Source organism: Crocuta crocuta, unplaced genomic scaffold, assembly GCF_008692635.1.
Source record: "Crocuta crocuta isolate KB4526 unplaced genomic scaffold, BGI_CrCroc_1.0 scaffold343, whole genome shotgun sequence".
In the NCBI taxonomy this organism is placed as follows: domain Eukaryota; kingdom Metazoa; phylum Chordata; class Mammalia; order Carnivora; family Hyaenidae; genus Crocuta; species Crocuta crocuta.
In genome coordinates, this window is record NW_027532679.1 from 83,261 (window position 1) to 100,766 (window position 17,506).

The following is a 17,506-nucleotide window of genomic DNA, read 5'->3' on the forward strand; positions in this document are numbered from 1 at the left end:
AGTCAGTGAATAAGTGAGGAGGAGAAGATGACGTCTAAGTAAGAATTCATCCACAGAAGGCTGTGAAGGGTAGTCCTAGAAGGGGGACCAGCATGAGCAAGGCCATGGCGGTGAGAGACAACATGGTTAAGTAAGGTTAAGGAACTACTGGCAGTTTCGCACGAAATGCAAGGCCAGCAGCGGGAACTCAATGGTGAAGACAGTGAGGAGACTGCCGTTGGGAAGACACGTGGCAAGTTTGCACACCGGAATGGTCACTGCAGTGGGGACGGCGATGGTTAAGGGATGCGGGGCCAAAGTGGTAGCAGAGTTACGAGACTACAACTCTCGTGAGCAACAGTTCACGTGAGCGGTGATAAAAGCTTTAACCTGGACTTTGAGATTAGGGTACCAAGGCCAGGCCTCCTGTGATCAGAAGGGTCTGAAACTCACTTGCAACTTGAGGGAAAGAGAATACAGCAGGAAACCTTGCAGAAGCCCCAGGGCGGGGATGCAGGCTGGATCCCAGAAGCCTGCACTGGAGCTAGAAAACCCTGAGCAAGGTTCTCATGCATACTTTTCTCTCTCAGTACCTCTGTTCCTTGCACTCTTGCTCTATTGTCTTCATTTGACTGACGTATTTCCGGCGTGCCTCCGAGGTTTTTGCTTTCCTGTGCCTTCTCCTTGTGTGTGGCCCAAGATCATCTCCACCCTGATGTCACCTGAACTTCCACCTTCGGGGACCAGCAGCAGCAGCTGCCTTCTTCCCTTTGTGGCACTTGATCCCAATTTCTGAGACAGAATCTGAGTGGATCCACTCATCCTTTCTAGCCAGGTGGGGCAAATCCTAGGCCAAGGGCCAGCCCATAGATGAGGATGGAAGCTGGTTCACAAGACAGGGAATTTGGCCATTTGAGGTAGCAGGGTTCTGATCAGGGATCCTTCTTGCAGGGACCTGAGATATGTCTCATATTGTAGGCCTAGAGGGGAAGGGATAAATTTAAGATTTATTAGGCAATAAAATCAGCATTATTAGGTAATTGTTTGAATGTGGGAGGTGAGCTGGAGTGGCTGCAAGGATGACGTCAAGGGCTGGCTTGGGTAACTGGGTGATGTCTCTGCTCCACTTTTCCTCTCTGTTGGTGTTGTTCTTGGGTTCTCAGGAAGCTTCTCCACCTGATTCAGTCAGGGTGTCTGGCTCTTGCACACTATGCAACGTGAGGAGAGTTTAATGAGAGGACAATAGAACAGGAGAATCACGAGGGAGAGGGCAGTACCCTGGGGCAAGAAACAGTAAGTGCCGTCCAGCCTTAGGCCTGAAGGGTGAGGCGAAGTTGACTGAATCCAGGGAGGAAGGCCCGTCTGACCAGAGCTGTGTGGCCTTTAGTGCAGACACATCCAGCCCTTATGTCCCAATAAGGAAGCTGGGGAAAGAAACATCTGACTTGGTTCTTCTCTCTCCTTCTGAAATCCTGCCCTGGCTCTCAAGCTCTAGCCCCAAAGGGAACCAGTAAGCAGGGAGCCCATTGATATATGTAGCCGGCTCTGGGTCAGGAAGAAGCTCGGGAGGAGCCCAAGTAAGACGTTAAGTAGTACATTCCTCACGGTGGGGCCTAAAGCCAGTCCTCACAGCAATCCAAGCTGGAAGTGGCCACTACTTCCTGATAGCCTCTGCATAAGAACCACAGAAAGCCTTAGCTAAATCAGGTATCCATCCTTGGACCAATCACTACAGTGTGCTCTGATTGGCTAAACCAGAAACTATGGCGTCAGCTCTGGTCTAACCTTCTAGCTGAGATGGAGGAAAGTAAATCCCCAAGGAAAATCGGAGTGGTGTTAACTGACCAGATAAAAACAACAGATGTTTGATACTGCCTATAACGAGGCTCGTTGAAGACTTCTGGCGAGATTTTCTTGTTGCTGGACGTACTGGGGGTGAGACACCAGAGTTCACTGGAGAATGGTGAGCCCAGCCCTAAGGGATAAAGCTGTCGTCTCTCTCGACCTGTTTCCTAGCAGGGATGCATCATCATATTCTGTGGTTCCAACACTCACCACAAAGTTGTTTACCAGCAAATCCAGTCCTCTCATCAGCAGATCCAGGGCAGATACCCATCCTCATCTGTGGCCAGGAAAGACCACCAAGGATTGTTCTCTGATTTCTTTCTTTGCTGTTAGACCTACAAGAGACCTCTCTGGACCCACTGAAGTTTGCTGGAAGGTGCCACCTAGTGGAACGTCAGATGACCTGCTACTTAGACAAAAAGAAACCCTAGGAGGGTTTTAGAGCCATGAAAGCCTTTGAGCAGTGGCTCTTTCAAACCGGACTGCAGATTGGAATCACCTGGGGATGGCTGAATCCTACCCCCCAGAGGTTCTGACTTAATTTGTCTGGGCTGCAGGGTGGGCATCTGGAGTTTTCAAAGGTCCCCTGGTGATTCTATGTATCGCCAAGGTTGAGGCCACTAGGTCATAGAGTAAGTACTCAAGAGAGGTGTGCACAGATGGGAGCCACTTCTCCAATGTCTCAGACTCCTAAGAAGCTCCTTTCTCCTGCACCCCACCACCCCTCCATTTGTGTTTTTTTTTTTTTTTCTTTTTTTTAAATGTTTTATTTATTTCTAGGAGAGAGAGAGAGAGAGAGAGACAGCATGAGCAGGGGAGGGTCAGAGAGAGAGGTAGTCACAGACTCAAACAGGCTCCAGGCTCTGAGCTGGCAGTCAGCACAGAGCCTGATGCGGGGCTCGAACCCACGAACCGCGAGATCATGACCTAAGCGAAAGTCGGACGCCCTCCATTTGTGTTTTTATACAATGTTTTCCTTTTACACAAAAATGAAAAATAATTGAACAGGAAGTGCTCTCATTTCCCAAGCCCTAGTGTTTATTTTAGGGGCAGTGCCAGGAGGTAGATGACTCCCTATACACCTGATATTTGCATCTGACACTCCTGACTAAGGCTCTGTTTGAGATGTGCCCACCTAATGACGTAGAAGATTTGCTTTTTGAGATTTATGGCGTTCTCTGTTTGCTCTTGCAAAATATATCCTACTTGAAGCCCCTTCCACATCTGCTGCCTTGATTCAGTGACATTCCTTTATGGTTGGCAGGACTGGTTTAATTGGCATCTCATCGTGGAAATGACAAAGTAGACTCCAAGAGAGAGACAGACAATTTTCTGTCTAGAGGTCATTTCAAATAGGCATCCTGCAAACTCTTTCTTTTTATTCAAACTAGAGCTGAAATGCCACTAAATGCACACTCTGGACTAAACCACCTGAGTTGGTGTTCCGTGTCTGGCTCCCTTTTCCCACTCTACCTTGCAAGATTGAGTCCCCGAATTTTAGAATTTTAAAAGAACCCAAAGAGCATCTGGTTCGACTGCTGTATTTAGTGCAACCATATTCTATATTTGTCTAGACCTCTTTAATTCCCGCTATCACATCCATTCGTGGGCCCATACATAATAAGCCTGATGCTCGGAGAATTTAAGTAGCCTGTCTGAGCCACACAGGAAGTTAAGAGCAAAGTCTGGACTGATCCAGGCTGGGAGCCAGCTGGAGAAATTTCAGCTCCAGGACTTTTGTTCTCTTCCTCTATATTAGAAGTTTGAGCCTTGTTAAATGATCAACCTGATAGAGATAGCAATTTGGGTCATTGACACCTGTGTTAATGAGTTTCCTGAGTGCAGGTTTTAAAGAGCTGATTGTTTGATTGATAATTGATTCATTCATTCATTTTCCAAGTGTTTGCTGAGAACTATTTTGGGCCAGGCACTATACTAGACAATGAGAGTATCCCGGGGAGCAAAACAAACAAACAAACAAACAAACAACATTCCTGTCCTTCAAGGGCTTACAGTCCAGTGGAGGAGACAGATATCAAACAATCACCCAGGAGCCATAAACGTTGTGACTAAGAAAGCCACACAACTGGAGAGCTTAGTCCATAAAGAAAGGTAGGCAGGCTGCTTCAAGAGCATACACTGATCTTGATGATCTCCAAGGAGAGAAAGAGCAAGAAGGCACAGAAGTCCAACACACAGAGCTTCTTAGGTTTTGCTTAGGGTCAAGCAGACTTCTGTCTTGCCAGCTTGGAAATTATATCATTAAAGAGTCATGATTATCCCCATTTCACAGATGCGGAAACTGAGATTCAGGACATCTAAGGGACTTGGCCAAGGTTAAAGAGTGTTTGAGGTACACTGACTTGCAGACTAACATCTCCTGGCTTGCTGCTCTGTTCCATTTTCACACTCCCTCAACTCAGGCCTAGACCAGACTGGCCTGAGGGGACAACCCTGGACAAATGGGGTCAGCAACAAGGGACCCTAAGAAAGCCAAGGTGAAGACCTCTAGTAAAAAAGTTTTTCATATATTCAACAGGAAGAATGAGGGCCTGCCTCTATCATTTCTCTTCTGGGTGACCCTTCTTGCTGAAGTAGGTCTCAGGGGATCCCGAAAGATCTGCCTGTGGCTGCTGACAGGATGGAAAACTGAAAAGTAAACAAGAGAACAAGCAGCTCATTGAAAAAAAGAAGAGGGATGCCAGGGTGGCTCAGTTGGTTAAGCGCTGGACTTCCGATTTTGGCTCAGGTCACAATCTCACAGTTCATGAGGTGGAGCCCCGCATCAGGCTCTGACAGTGCTGAGCCTGCTTGGGATTTTCTCTCTCCCTCTCTCTTTACCCTTCCCCTGCTCATGTGCATGTACACAGGCTCTCTCAAAATAAATAAACAAAAAAAAAAAAAAAGAAGAAGAAGGAGAAGGCAAAGGAGAAAAGGAAGGGAGGAAGGAAAGAAGATGAGAAGATGGGGGAAGAGAGGAGATAACTCACCATTCATCAAATGTTAGTATTAAGTCCTTTCTGTGTGTGCGTTGTTGCAGGATTTGGGGATATAGCAGGGAATGAGCAGACGAGTTCTCTGCTCCATGCAGCTGACATTCTATCCAGAGGAGCTCAATAATAAACAAGTAAATAAGCGAATAAAAAAGATTGTGGTTGAGAGGGATATGCACTATGAAGAAAAAGTAACAAGATGTAAAGTATGCAAAGGGTACTTCAGGTGGGTGGTCAGGGAGGGCCTCAGTGAGGAAGGGACTTTACCTAAGATCTGAAGGATGAGAGGGTGGAAACAATGGATGAAGATCAGGGAATCAGTGTTCCTGCGGAGACAGGGGCTAATTCAAAGGCCTTGGGGCTGAATTGAGTGGAGTAGGATCAGAACCAGGATGAAGGTGGGCGTGGCTGGTTTGGAGTGAGTGACAGATAGGAGATGAGATTGGAGAGGCCCAGGCCACTGGTGAAGGTTCCTGCCATGCAGGTGAAATCCTGTTCATCCCTCCCTCAGTGTTCCTAGTGGTGCTGGACTTTTACTTCAGCCAGTTACTAGTTTTATCACACCAGCATCCGGAGTCAGCCCTTTATGCACATTATCTCATTTAATGCCCATAATGGGCCTTAGATAGGTCGGTCTGAGAGTAATGTATCTTGTTCAATTTCAGCCAGTGACCAGATCAGATTTCCCAGAAAAACAGCCAGAGCTAATAGGCTGCCCACATGTCTCAAATGGTATCATCTTGGTGAGTGGGATAAAGCCCCAGGAGTTCCCCTCAGCATCCCACATTGTAGAGGGTGATCAAAGAGGCCTGGGATTAAAGCTGGGTTCATGGGTTAGAGTTTCCATTGAAGGCTGACCGAGCTGGTGTGCCGCTTTGATCAACAAGTCACTCAGTAAGACACAGGAAAAAGCTCAAATCCAGTTTTGTACAGACTCCTTTAGGGAGCTGGAAGAAGGAGTGGGGAGGAGAGACACTGAAGATTTTCCAGTACATGACCTCAGCTGCTATACTTCACTCACCATGTCATTATTGAGCACCTATTGTGTTCCAGGCCTGGGAACAGCTTAGTTTTGTGAGGTCTGAGCACAAGTATAGCTGAAATTCATGCGCCCTGGCTCGGCTCCTGCTGCTTTGGCTCAGGGAAAAGGGGGTACTCTTTTTTCAGATACCTCTGCTTAGAAGGAGTACCAGTTTCCCAACTCCCCAAAAAAGTGAAGTATGTGCCAGCAGAGGCAGGGCATACTGTAAAGGACAAATTTATATCTATCTATCTATCTATCTATCTATCTATCTATCTATCATCTATCTATCTATCTATCTATCTATCTATCTATCTATCTATCTATCTAGTTCCAAAGTTCCTCTTTGGTTGGAGCTCATATTCTAGAGGAGGAAACCAAAAATGATATCTGTTCTAAAGAAAAATAAAGCAAATGGACATGGAGTGCTGTTTGATATTTTAGATCAGCTGGACAGGGAGGCTCTCTCCAAGGCAGAACATTTGGTCTGGTTCCTGAGAGAACCAACCAAAGGTTTAGAGGAAGAGATTTCTAGACAATGGCACAGCAAATTTGCAAAGGCCCAGAGACCATCATCAACTTGGTGCATTTGAGGAATACAGCCAGAAGACCAGTGTGACTGGAAGGGCAGAGAGAGAACAAAGTATAGAAATCGGGTCAGATCAGGTAGGGCCTCATGAACTGTGGTAAGGATTCTCAGAGATTATTCTAACAAATGGGAAGTCCCAGGCAAGCTCCCAGGAGCAAAGTGGGCTTCATGTTTGTAAAAAGATCACTCTTGCTACTCTGTTTCTAGCATTGTGCTTCTGCTGTAAAGGCACATAAAAGAATTTTGCAACATTATCTTCACCTCTAAGAATTTTTTTCAGAGACATGGAAATTCAATTACATAAATACTGTGTTATCAACTGCCATATATAAAAAACATAGGGCTGTTCATAGCAGTATTGTTAAGGATAGCCAAAAGGTGGAAATAATGCAAACTTTCATTTGTGGATGAATAGACAAAGTGTGGTATATACATACAATGGAATATTACTGTATCTTCAAAAGTGATGAAATTCTGATACATGCCACAACATGGATGGACATTGAAAACATTATGCTACGTAAAATAAGCCAAATATGAAAGGACAATCATTGCATGATTCCACTTGTATAAAGTATATAGTTAAACTCATAAAGACAGAAAGGAGAATGGTCGTTGTTACCAGGGGGTGAGAGGAAGGGAAATCGGGTGTTAGTGTTTAATGGGTACAGAGTTTCAGTCTGAGATGATGAAAAAGTTCTGGAGATGGATGGTGATAATTGTACAACAATGTGAATGTACTTAATGCCACTGAATGGTTGAAATGGTAAGTTTTATACATAATATAAAACTTATACATAAAACTTACCACTAAAATAATTTTAAGAACATTTTTTAAATTTTTATTTATTTTGACAGAGACACAGAGAGAGCGAGCAGGGGAGGGGCAGAGAGAGGGAGAGACAGAATCCCAAGCAGGTTCCGAGCTATCAGCACAGAGCCCATAGTGGGGCTCAAACCCACAAACCACGAGATCATGAATGACCTGAGCTGAGATCAAGAGTTAGACTCTTAACCGAGGCACACACGTGCTCCCCAAAAGACATTTTTTAAGGTATAGAGCTAAGATCTAGGGATAGAAGAGTGGATCTTCTGGGCAGAGATTTAATAGCAAGTGGCAGGGTGCCTGGGTGGCTTAGTTGGTTAAGCGTCCGACTTTCGCTTAGGTCATGATCTCGTGGTTCGTGGGTTTGAGCCCCGCATCGGGCTCTGTGCTGACTGCCAGCTCAGAGCCTGGAGACTGTTTCAGAGTCTGTCACTCCCTCTCTCTCTGACCCTCCCCTGCTCACGCTGTCTCTCTCTCTCTCTCTCCTAGAAATAAATAAAACATTAAAAATAAAATAGCAAGTGGCAAAGGTCAGGAGGCAAGAAAGGACCTCGTGTGCTCTAATGAACAGCAAGAAGGCAAATGGGCTGGGCACAATGAAGAAAGAAAAGATGAGGGCTATTTATTGATAGCCTTGAGGATCTTGTAGTTTCTTATAGGAGTCCGGTAGGAGATGGGAAACCACTGGAGGATCTGAGCGGAGGGGTGATGTTATCCACCCTTTGTTATCCCAGCCCCATTCTGGTAGCCGCTTTCTTTGAGTCTCATTTGCAAAGGAGGGTAAGAAAAGCACTTATTTCACAGGGTAGCTAACTGTGAGCATTAAAAGAGGTAATGTGTGTCAAAGGTTTAACATGGTGCCTGGCACAGAGTAAGCCCTTAATAAAAGGTAAGCATTACTGTGACAGAAATTCAAAGAAAGACTGCAGGCCTCTGAGGAGATGTGGAGGAATTCATGGAGGAGGCAGTAGTTGAGCTAGACATGGAGGAACAAGAATTCTACCAACATAGGGGCACCTGGGAGGCTCAGGCAGTTAGGCCTCCAATTTTGGCTCAGGTCATGATCTCACCATTTGGGAGTTCAAGCCTCGTCACAGGCTTTGTGCTGACAGCTCAGAGCCTGAAACCTGCCTGGGATTCTGTGTCTCCCTCTCTCTTTGTCCCTCCCCCTCCTCAAAAATAAATAAACATTAAAAATTTTTTCGAAAAAGAATTCCACCAACATAGATGGGGAAGAGGAGAGGGCTTTCAGGGTGGAAGGAACTTCATGGTCAACAGCACATAAAGGAAAACAGCCAGCAACAGGCAGGGCAGAGGAGATCATGTTTGATCAGTCCCCGCAGGTCATCGCAAGAAGTGTGAACTCCAGAGGCTAAGTGATGGGAGGTTTGAAGGTTTTGGAGCAGATGTCCAGATCCAAGTATGATTTCAGGCAACTGAATCCCCATCGCTGGCCTCGAGCTGGATGCAACGGGAGATCGGCGGTCCAAGGCTGGAGACCGCAAGGCATGTGGGTCAGCGGTTGGGTTGGAGACGCGGAGAATCAAAAGGCAACAGGCGAGGGCGGGAAAGACGAATGCACGGAGAGGCGCTTCATCCCTCGCGGTTAGAGACGAAGCAATTAAGTGGAGAGCACAGAGGAGCCACGGGCATCACCGTCGGAGTCGGCTCCGCAGCCCTTCCCAGGGCCCAGGCGGCCCCGACTTCCTCAGAGCCCCCATCACGGCTATGGACACACTCCCTTGTCTAATGCGATTATGCGTTCACCGTTTCAGCTCCCAGCTCCCAGAGCACGAGTCTGTTTTCATTTCATAACGGTGCCTGGCGCAGCGTCTGGAACGCAGTAGGCACTCACGAATGGTCAGCTGAGTAGCTGAACGGGAGATAGCAATCGACAAGTTTTCGAGCCAGGGTTCCGTGAGCTAAGCAACCAGAAGGATTCGTGGGACCGGAGGGCATTCCAACTCCAAGGAGGTTGGCCTTGAGTGAGAAAACCTCCTGTAGGGAGGCCCTCTCCCACGGCTCTGCAGGGACAACAGACGGCGGGCGGGCGGGAGCAGCACTCCACAGTTTACAGAGGGCGTTCACAACTAACGCCGGGAGCTCCGAGAGGAAGAAAGCCAGGGCCTGGCCGCAGAACCGCGCGCGTCGAGCACAGCTGCGGCTCCATTTCGCGCCTGGGACTACTGAGTCCCCGGAACAAAGTTGGTCCTCAGAGCGGAGCCAAGGGGGGTGGGCAGCCACAGCCCCGAGCATCCCGCAGGGCTCCAGCACTGTTTGCACCCCCCCCACCCCCCGCCCAGGGAGCTCTCACATTCTCGGGGGAGTACGGGGCAGAGCTTGCGGGCACAGCCTGGGGGTCTCCCGCGCGTCCCAGCGCGCGAACACGCACCTTCGCCCAGCCCGCACCACTCAGCGCCCAACTCGCCAACTCCCCGACTTTCGCAAAGCTGCCGCGGGCGGGGCCGCCGCTGAGGAGCGGGCCGCACCATTCGGGCCCGAGAGGGGGAAGCGCTCGGCCCCGGGGCCCTCGGCGCGCCCGGGAGGATCGGAAAAAGCGGCGAGAAGATCGAGACCCTCGGCGCACAGCGCTCCGCGGCCGAGCGGGAGAAGCGCGGCGCTGAGCGCGCGGCTGGGCGGGCTCTGGAGCGGCGGCGGCGGCGACACCCCCTCTCTTCTNTGGGGCTCTGGGCGCTGTACCGTGAGCGACAGCCCGACGGCACCCCGGGAGGATCGGGGGCGGCGGTGGTCCCGGCGGCCGGACTGGTGAGTCCCCCAGTTACGGGGGCGGTCGGAACACTCTCTCCCCGTATTCACTTGTAGCTTTCGCTTCCTTCACCCTTCCCTTTTTGCCTCCTCAGTGTCAGCGCCGGAGACGACTTCTGTTCTTCCCATTTTGGTGATTGGGAAAACTGAGGCCCAGAGAAAGACAGGAACTTGTCCAGGGCCCCACGGCAGTCAGAGACAGAACCAGAACTAGAAATTGTGACTCCTGTTGCTGAGTCCGAAGGTCTGTTTCTTACTGTAGGTTTCCATTCTCCTTTCTTTCCACGTCTGGTATCCCCTCACCTCTTGCTTTTGGAAGACCCTATCTGCATCCCTCTATCTCAGGATGACTTCTTCAGGAGCTGCCAGTCCTTCTGTTTAGTGTCCAGGTCTTTTCTGCTCTTCCCCCCACCTGCTGATCTCTGCGTTCCCTACTCAGGTCAGCCCCCATTCCTGTTTTCCCATCTGCTCAGTGGGACACCAGGTCTCCCTCTTCTCCCCATTTGTGTACCCTCCCCCCTTTTCACCCTTCCTCTTTCCCAGATCTGTGGATTTCTTGGAGGATGCAAAGATCATGCTCCCCATGGAGACCACCGGATGGGGGGGCGGCCGGTGTGGTGGGGGGAGCTCCTGGTTCTTGAGGGTCCTGCTGTCTTTGACCTTCTGAGAGTCCAGAAGTGGGGATTCTGGTGGATGGATCCCCCCCAGATTCCCAGAGGCTGTTTGTGCCCCGTGCCCTGAGGAGGGAACATCAGGTGCGCTCCCTGCCCCTTCTCAGAGTACCCATGATCCCTTTTGAACTTGTCCAATCTGACCAGGTGTGTAGTTCCTTGCAGCCAAGACTAGAACCTTAATTGCTCCTACTTCCTCTGAACTCACCCACGTGTGTGTCTGTTGTGTCACACGCACATATACACTGATAGCAGAAGCTCTGTCAGAGCTCCCCTACCTTCCCAGCTCCTGGGTAAATAGGTGCCAGTGAGTGCATGCATGCTTGAACAGTTTCCCGCAGTGGGACATCTCAGGTTTTCTTACAGGATTTCCTTGGCCCCATGGGAAGTGGCTAATTTCTCCATCAGGGTTCAACTTGACTGATCGTTGGCAGGATGAGGAAGAGGCTGACTTTTGAGGTTGATGTTTTTCTTTCTCTTCCTAGTATTAGGCTGCTTGAGCACAGAGAGCTGCTTGCCACAGGGATGACCGATTTGAGTACAGCCTGTCACTCTGGTAATTGTCGCCAGCCATCCCGGAGGGCCTCCTTCATCTCTTTGGTAGCTCTTCCTGTTTGGAAATTAAGCTCCTCAACTCCTCTGCCCCCCTGGTTCAAACCCTGACAGCCATATTAGATCTCTTTCCCTTAAATTCTGTGTGCATATTGGTTTTGCATTCATGAAGTCTTTCCTCTCTTCCCACCCTGTACCAGCATCACGGGCAGGAGGTCAGGGTTCTGTCCTCAGCTCCACCATTGACTTGCTGTGTGTGCCCTTGATCACCTCTCAGCTCCCTCTCTGAGCCTCCTTTTCTCCATCTGTAAAATGTAGTTATTGGTCCAGCTCCAGCATTGTGATACCTTCGGTGAATCAATGAGGAGTACAATGGCCACTTCCTTTTTCTTTCCTGAGGGCAGGGGTCCCTTTTAGCATCCCTCTCTGTGGGGGGTCCACACTGGACACAGCCCCAGGTCAAGGGGGGAGTGCTCTGCCTGAGCACTAACTCTCCTTTGGAATAGCTGTAGCCAGTTCTAAAATAGCTCCTGACATTCTGCCTCTGCCTGAAGAAAGCCCTCGTATTTCATTTGCCGTGGATGCCAGAGACGTCCTGATTTTCATTTTCTATAGACCCAGATGTGTAGAGAGAAGGTCAAGGTTAACTGCCAGTTTGGCCTGAGCTTTCAAAGTAAATTACTCACTTGTGCAAGAGGGAATTGATGAAGTAAGGCAGCCTTTTGGGCAGAGAGAGGGGAGCAACAGCTGGGCACTGCTCAGAGCCCGTAACTGAAATGGACAGATAGGCTCATCTGGGAAGGTCCAGTTCTTGTTTATTTCTTTTGCTCTGGAATATCATGAAGAGGAGGGAGAAGAGGTGAAGGGGTGTGGTGGTGGTTGAGGGAGGTGAGTACCAGTGGCTTATCCTTGCTTTAAAGGAACTCCCTTTGCTTCCTGGGAGTAGCAGAAAGGAGCCGTTTCCCCAATGATAAGCTCTGCTAGGTGCTGTGGGATTCAGCATTCATCTGCTGCCTTTCAGGAACACTCTGCCAAATTTCCACACAGCCACTTTTTGTTTCACTCTCCTGCAGATGCACAGCACTGGGCTTGCCCCCCAGTCCCTTGTCTGAATGTCAGCTAGCCTTGAGAGAGGAGGCTGACTTCTCAGAGCGATGGGGTTCCATCCCTCATCCCAGTGCACTGGAACATGCACGTAACCCATTAGTCCGCTATCTGGGAAATCTGACATCTTGAGCACACGGGGCCTCTCTCGACAGGGCTGACCAGTTCTCACTCTTGTAATTGTTGAGAATTATCCTAGAGCGCCTCGTTGATCTTCGTGGTAGAAATAACTGCAGGAACCCAGGAGGGAAGGTCTGACAGGACTTTATCCAAATGCACAATATATTCCTTGTGGGTTTGAGGGCTAACATACCCACTGGTTGTTTTTTTTTTTTTAATTAAAAAAATGTTTTTAAGTTTATTTTTGAGAGAGAGATAGAGACAGCATGAGCAGGGGAGGGTCAGAGAGAGAGGGAGACACAGAATCCAAAGACAGGCTCCATGCTCTGAGCTGGCTGTCAGCACAGAGCCCGATGCGGGGCTGAAACCCACGAACTGTGAGATCATGACCTGAGCTGAAGTCGGACGCTTAACCGACTGAGCCACCCAGGCACCCCAACATACCCACTATTTGATCAGCCCTTTAACTCTTGGACTTCTTCACTGGATTGACGGATAAAGAGCTTCAAGTTAAGAGCATTTATCATTTGCTGGAAAGTAAGTCTATATGACTGTCGTGCTAGCTACCTCTGGAGCTGGGTAGGACAGCTGATTTATAAAGGACACATAATGTTTTTAGGACTTTAGCATTCATCTGGTCAGACAGCTGGCTCCTTAGAAAGTTGCAAAACCAAGCAAGAAAAGCCAGTCTTGAAACTATCTTCATTTTAATTTAGGGTCCCTCTCATTCCTGTCCCCAGTCTGTTTAACATCTTGGTTTAATCCCACCGTCTGTTTCATATTCCAGACTTGGGAACTGGCTATTCAACACCCATGTTAGGGAGTGTGATGCAGTCCCTCCCCATTTCAGAGCCATAATCTCTTGTGAGAAATGACTTCATTGGATAATAGCAACTGTGGAATCGAAATTGGTAGGATAATAGAATACCAGTGGCTTTAATTTTCATGTATCAAGAGTTTTTATCATTGTGTCAGAGCTGAACTTTATTCTCAGAACATCTAGAAATCAATACCTTTCCCCCCCCGCATTTTTTTAGTCTTCCTGGTAGCAGAGCCTTACCCATCAGAAAGTTAAGTACCATAGAAATGTAGCTTTGGAATGATTTCTTTAATTCTCCGCAGAGGGGCTGGAACCCTTTATATTGTTAATCTCTTCTCTGTCTGCATGCCCAGCTGAAATCTGATGCCACTGGGGCTGCGTTGTTGATTTACCTGAGCAAATCTGGCCCCCTGCATTCTTCCTATCATCCTAGGTATACAGTGTCCTTAGGAACCGAGCTGAGGAAGGCCTGGGAACAGAGGCCTGGGTTCTCATTTCTCTCTCCTACCCCTAAACTCACTGTGTGACCTCAGGAGAGTGGTTTAACTTCTTTGGGCCTTGGCTCTCAACTGTGAACTGAAGGCTTATATTCAGAAGAGGAAAGGTAAATGTGTATTATAATGGTGCTCCCCTCCCCTGTCCAGTGGTGCTCTCCTCCCCTGGACATTGCTAAGCAGTCTCTCTCCCACTGAGCCCACACCTGCCTTCAGACTGTTTCTGGACACTGCTACTCAAGTGGAGTTAATGGCATGTTGAACTCAATTTGTGACACAGGGAATAGATCCTTCGTTAGGAGGTTTCTAACTTTAATTTCCTGGGGTTCTGTGAGTTTGTTTGGAAGCATGTATTGAAAAGGCCTGGGACATAGAAGTATGTTAAAACAGGCCTCTGTACTGGAGTTGTGACAAAGCCACGACTACCTGGGGGTCTGTTCCTACTCTGGTGCCTTCGTTCAGGCTGTGGTCTGAGGGTGTGAATTCAGTCTTTAATCTGTTGGTGCCAGTGATGTGATAACAAATAATGGAATCAGGAATGGAAATGCAAAGGCCCGTTTCAAAGATAACCATCTAGTTTGCTAATTGTACATTGACCACAGTCAGCTCTCACAGAGAGATGGCATTGGGATCTCATCACTGAAACACCCTGAGGCAAACTGGCAGTCTGTGGTATGTCCTGCGACAGCTAACCGCTCCAGGTGGTGTTTGCAGTGGGTTTTGTATTTTCATGTAACTGACCCCCTGTATTCCAAGTATCTGAGCTCCCAGGAAGACTGAATTAAGAGGCTTGCTTCTCAGAGAACCAGGGTCCTCAGTTCCTGTAGCCAATGAGTATATCATGGCCTCCCCTTCCAGAAATATCTTGAAGGAGGAACTACATCCTCTTCTAGCACACAGCCTAAGGCTTGGCCCTTGGAAGGTGGTCAGGATGTGTTTGCTGAGTGATCGATATGTGTCAGAACAGGAAGGGGGCTTCAGAAGTCTGCTGGTCTGCCTACCTTGTTTTTTAGGAATGGAAACTGAGGCCCAGGAGAGGGGAGATCCATTCTCAGAGCGGCGAGTACAGACCAGAACCCAGTTCTTCTCCAAATTCTTGCTCTCTTTCACCACAAAGAGTTTTTCCTTCCACATCCTAATAATCAATTCTTCTCTACTATTATTTCCCACACGAGCCAAGATTATCACTTCCAGTTTTGGAGGCCAGTACTTATTGACTGATTATTGGCTGGAACTTACCTGGCTTTTTTGCAGATCCATTTTTATACATTTCTTCCAAACTTTTATAGTGTTAAAGCAAGCAAAATGAAGTAAACTTTAAGGTGGCAAAGGAATCAGGCTGGGAGATTGAGAAATTAAATGGATGCATCGCATGTGGCATCATTACTGCCATCTGTGACAGACACAGCTGGTGTGGGCTTGAGAGCCACCTCGGCTCGCTATCAGTTGCAAATAACACAATGAAACACACTACATGGGCTGGAATGAGCAAAGGAATATATTAGCTCCTGTAATTGCAGTGGCTTCAGGTATGGCATTATCTAGAAGCTCCTGCCCTAGACTGAGCCCTTGTGGTAGCTCAAAGTGGTTGTAGCTCCTTCTGACCCCATGTTCATACCTAGATCCTGGGAGAGTCTGTCTGTCTCCTCTGGTAGCTTCTACTGAAGATGGAGGAAACTTTTTTCCTCTAAGTGCTAGCAAGATCTCCTTAGGTATGATCAGCCTAATCTGGATCTAATGTGCTCTCTGAACCATTCACGCTTGTCAAGAGGATGAGCGCTTGTCAAGAGGATGAGCGACGCTGATTGACCCGACCCACCCTGAAGCCAGGGGTAGGCTCGGGCCATCCAACTCCTAGGAAGAACAGTTCCTAGAGAAAAATCCAGGCGCTTTTGTGGAGAGGAGGGGAGATGCAGTGTAGGGATGAGGACAACAGGTGTCCATTCCAGAATCTCGCTGGCACAGTGTCCCAAGCAGTCACGGCTGGGGGGAATCAGACTTGGTCCCTGAGATCGAACCTCCTAGGCATGCTGGACTCAGTGTTGATCTCTGGACCTATAGTTTGCACGTCTGGCATCCCAGTCATCCTGGCTGTGCCACCCTCTGGCTGGGATGATTAATTCCTCGAGCCTCAGTTTCCTCTTGAGGAAATGTGCATGCGAATGCTTGCTGGTGTGGAGTAGAGGGTTGAAATGAAGCGCAGTTGAAAGCTTCCTTTATTTAATCTTACTTGTGAGTCCTGCTGCCGCCTTCCTTCCCCTCACAGACGTCCTGAGAGCTGCTGCCCCTCCCCCCCCCCACATTAAAAGTCAGTTCATTGAAAATTTCTCTCAAGCTGAAAAAGAACTTCTGTCTCTTCAGCTTTGACTCTTTTTTTCTGCCTGGCCCTCTTAGCTGGAGGAGGCGGAGTGTTCATACTTTGGAAGCTAAACAATTCCGCTTGCTGTGGTGGGTGGGTGTGTATTTATGAGTGTGTAGCTTTCTCTCCATGTGTCTCTCTTCACTCTCTCTTATCTTTGGATGGTTCCTGTTTGCTGCCCTCTGCTGAGTATAGATAGGAGAAGGAAGGGGAAAAAAGCAGGCCCATGTTTTCCTTCCCTTTGGTTTTGAGAGAATTCTGAGCTTTGAATGCTGAGTTTTCTTCTGTTCGCGCAGGTGATAAAAAGCCACAGCATAAAATGACACTGATAAGAATGATGGTGGTATAGATGACAGGGAGAATGATAAGGTTACTAATAATAATCATAGTAGCTACCAGTTATTTAGCACTTATTCTGGTAGGTATTGGACTAAGAAGCCCTTTACCTGAACGTCTTGTTAAATACTCAAAATTATACACAGGTAGGAACGGATGAGGGAACCAGGGCTCACGGAGGTGGAGGTGCACATAGTGGCCTGAGAATACACAGCCTGTGGTTGTGGAGCTGGTATTTGAGCCTGTGGGTCTCTAATCCAATGCCTGAGCAGGACAAAGGACCTGTTTTCCACACTGCCCTGACACCCACTCCTACGAGGCTGCCACGGAAGCCCTGATGTCTGAGCAGAGGGGAAAGACCATTGTTTAGTGGCCGAGGTGGAACCCACAAGGTCACTTGAAGAGGCACCCTCTAGTTTTGGAGCTTGATTCACATCCCTAACGCTGGGCAAGTCATTTGGCTTTTGTGCCTAGATTTCTTGGTCTGGAAAATGGCAGCAGTGTTATGTGTTATTGATGGTTGAATATGTCACTGTGGGTAAAGCCTTGAGCACAGGCTGGGTACAGAACAAGTCCTCAGTAACTATGGTTATGCTGTTGTTTGTGGGAAGTGCCTGGCTTATAGTGGGGACTTGATTCTTATAGTAGGGACTCAGCTTCCCTGTGGCCCAGATAGGGAGGGAGGCCTCTTTGTCGTTGGAAGGTGCGGTCTGAGGAGAGGTGGTTGGCCTCGTGGCGCAGTGTTCAGAGGTGGAGCGGGACCGTTGTCTCTGGTGATTGTGGGTGGGAAGGAAGGCGTGAGTGCAGAGGCTGCTCTTTGTACTCCACTCCCTGACTCTCTGGAATCCGAAGCAATTAATGNGTCACCGCAGCCCACGGGGGTTGCTCACCAGTCTTAGTTCCCTGAGCATTGGTATCCTCATCTGCCTACTTAGACCTTCCAGAAAGGCATGGTCTTGGTCTTCTTTCTGCTGTTCACTCCCCGTACCTTTCAGGGTTCCACAGCTCTCTGCCTCCACACACCCCACTGT

General features: G+C 48.5%; 1 protein-coding gene across 1 annotated transcript in view; it reads left to right on the plus strand.

Annotated features, from left to right (window-relative positions):
* Positions 1-274: 274 nt before the first annotated feature.
* GALNT10 (polypeptide N-acetylgalactosaminyltransferase 10) overlaps positions 275-17,506 on the plus strand; it is a 225,972-nt gene continuing 208,740 nt past the window's right edge. Inside the window, exons 1-2 of the mRNA XM_077780793.1 lie at positions 275-329; positions 9,730-10,019. Of these exons, the coding sequence (XP_077636919.1) occupies positions 275-329; positions 9,730-10,019 (345 nt within the window). The remainder of the gene's footprint in view (positions 330-9,729; positions 10,020-17,506) is intronic.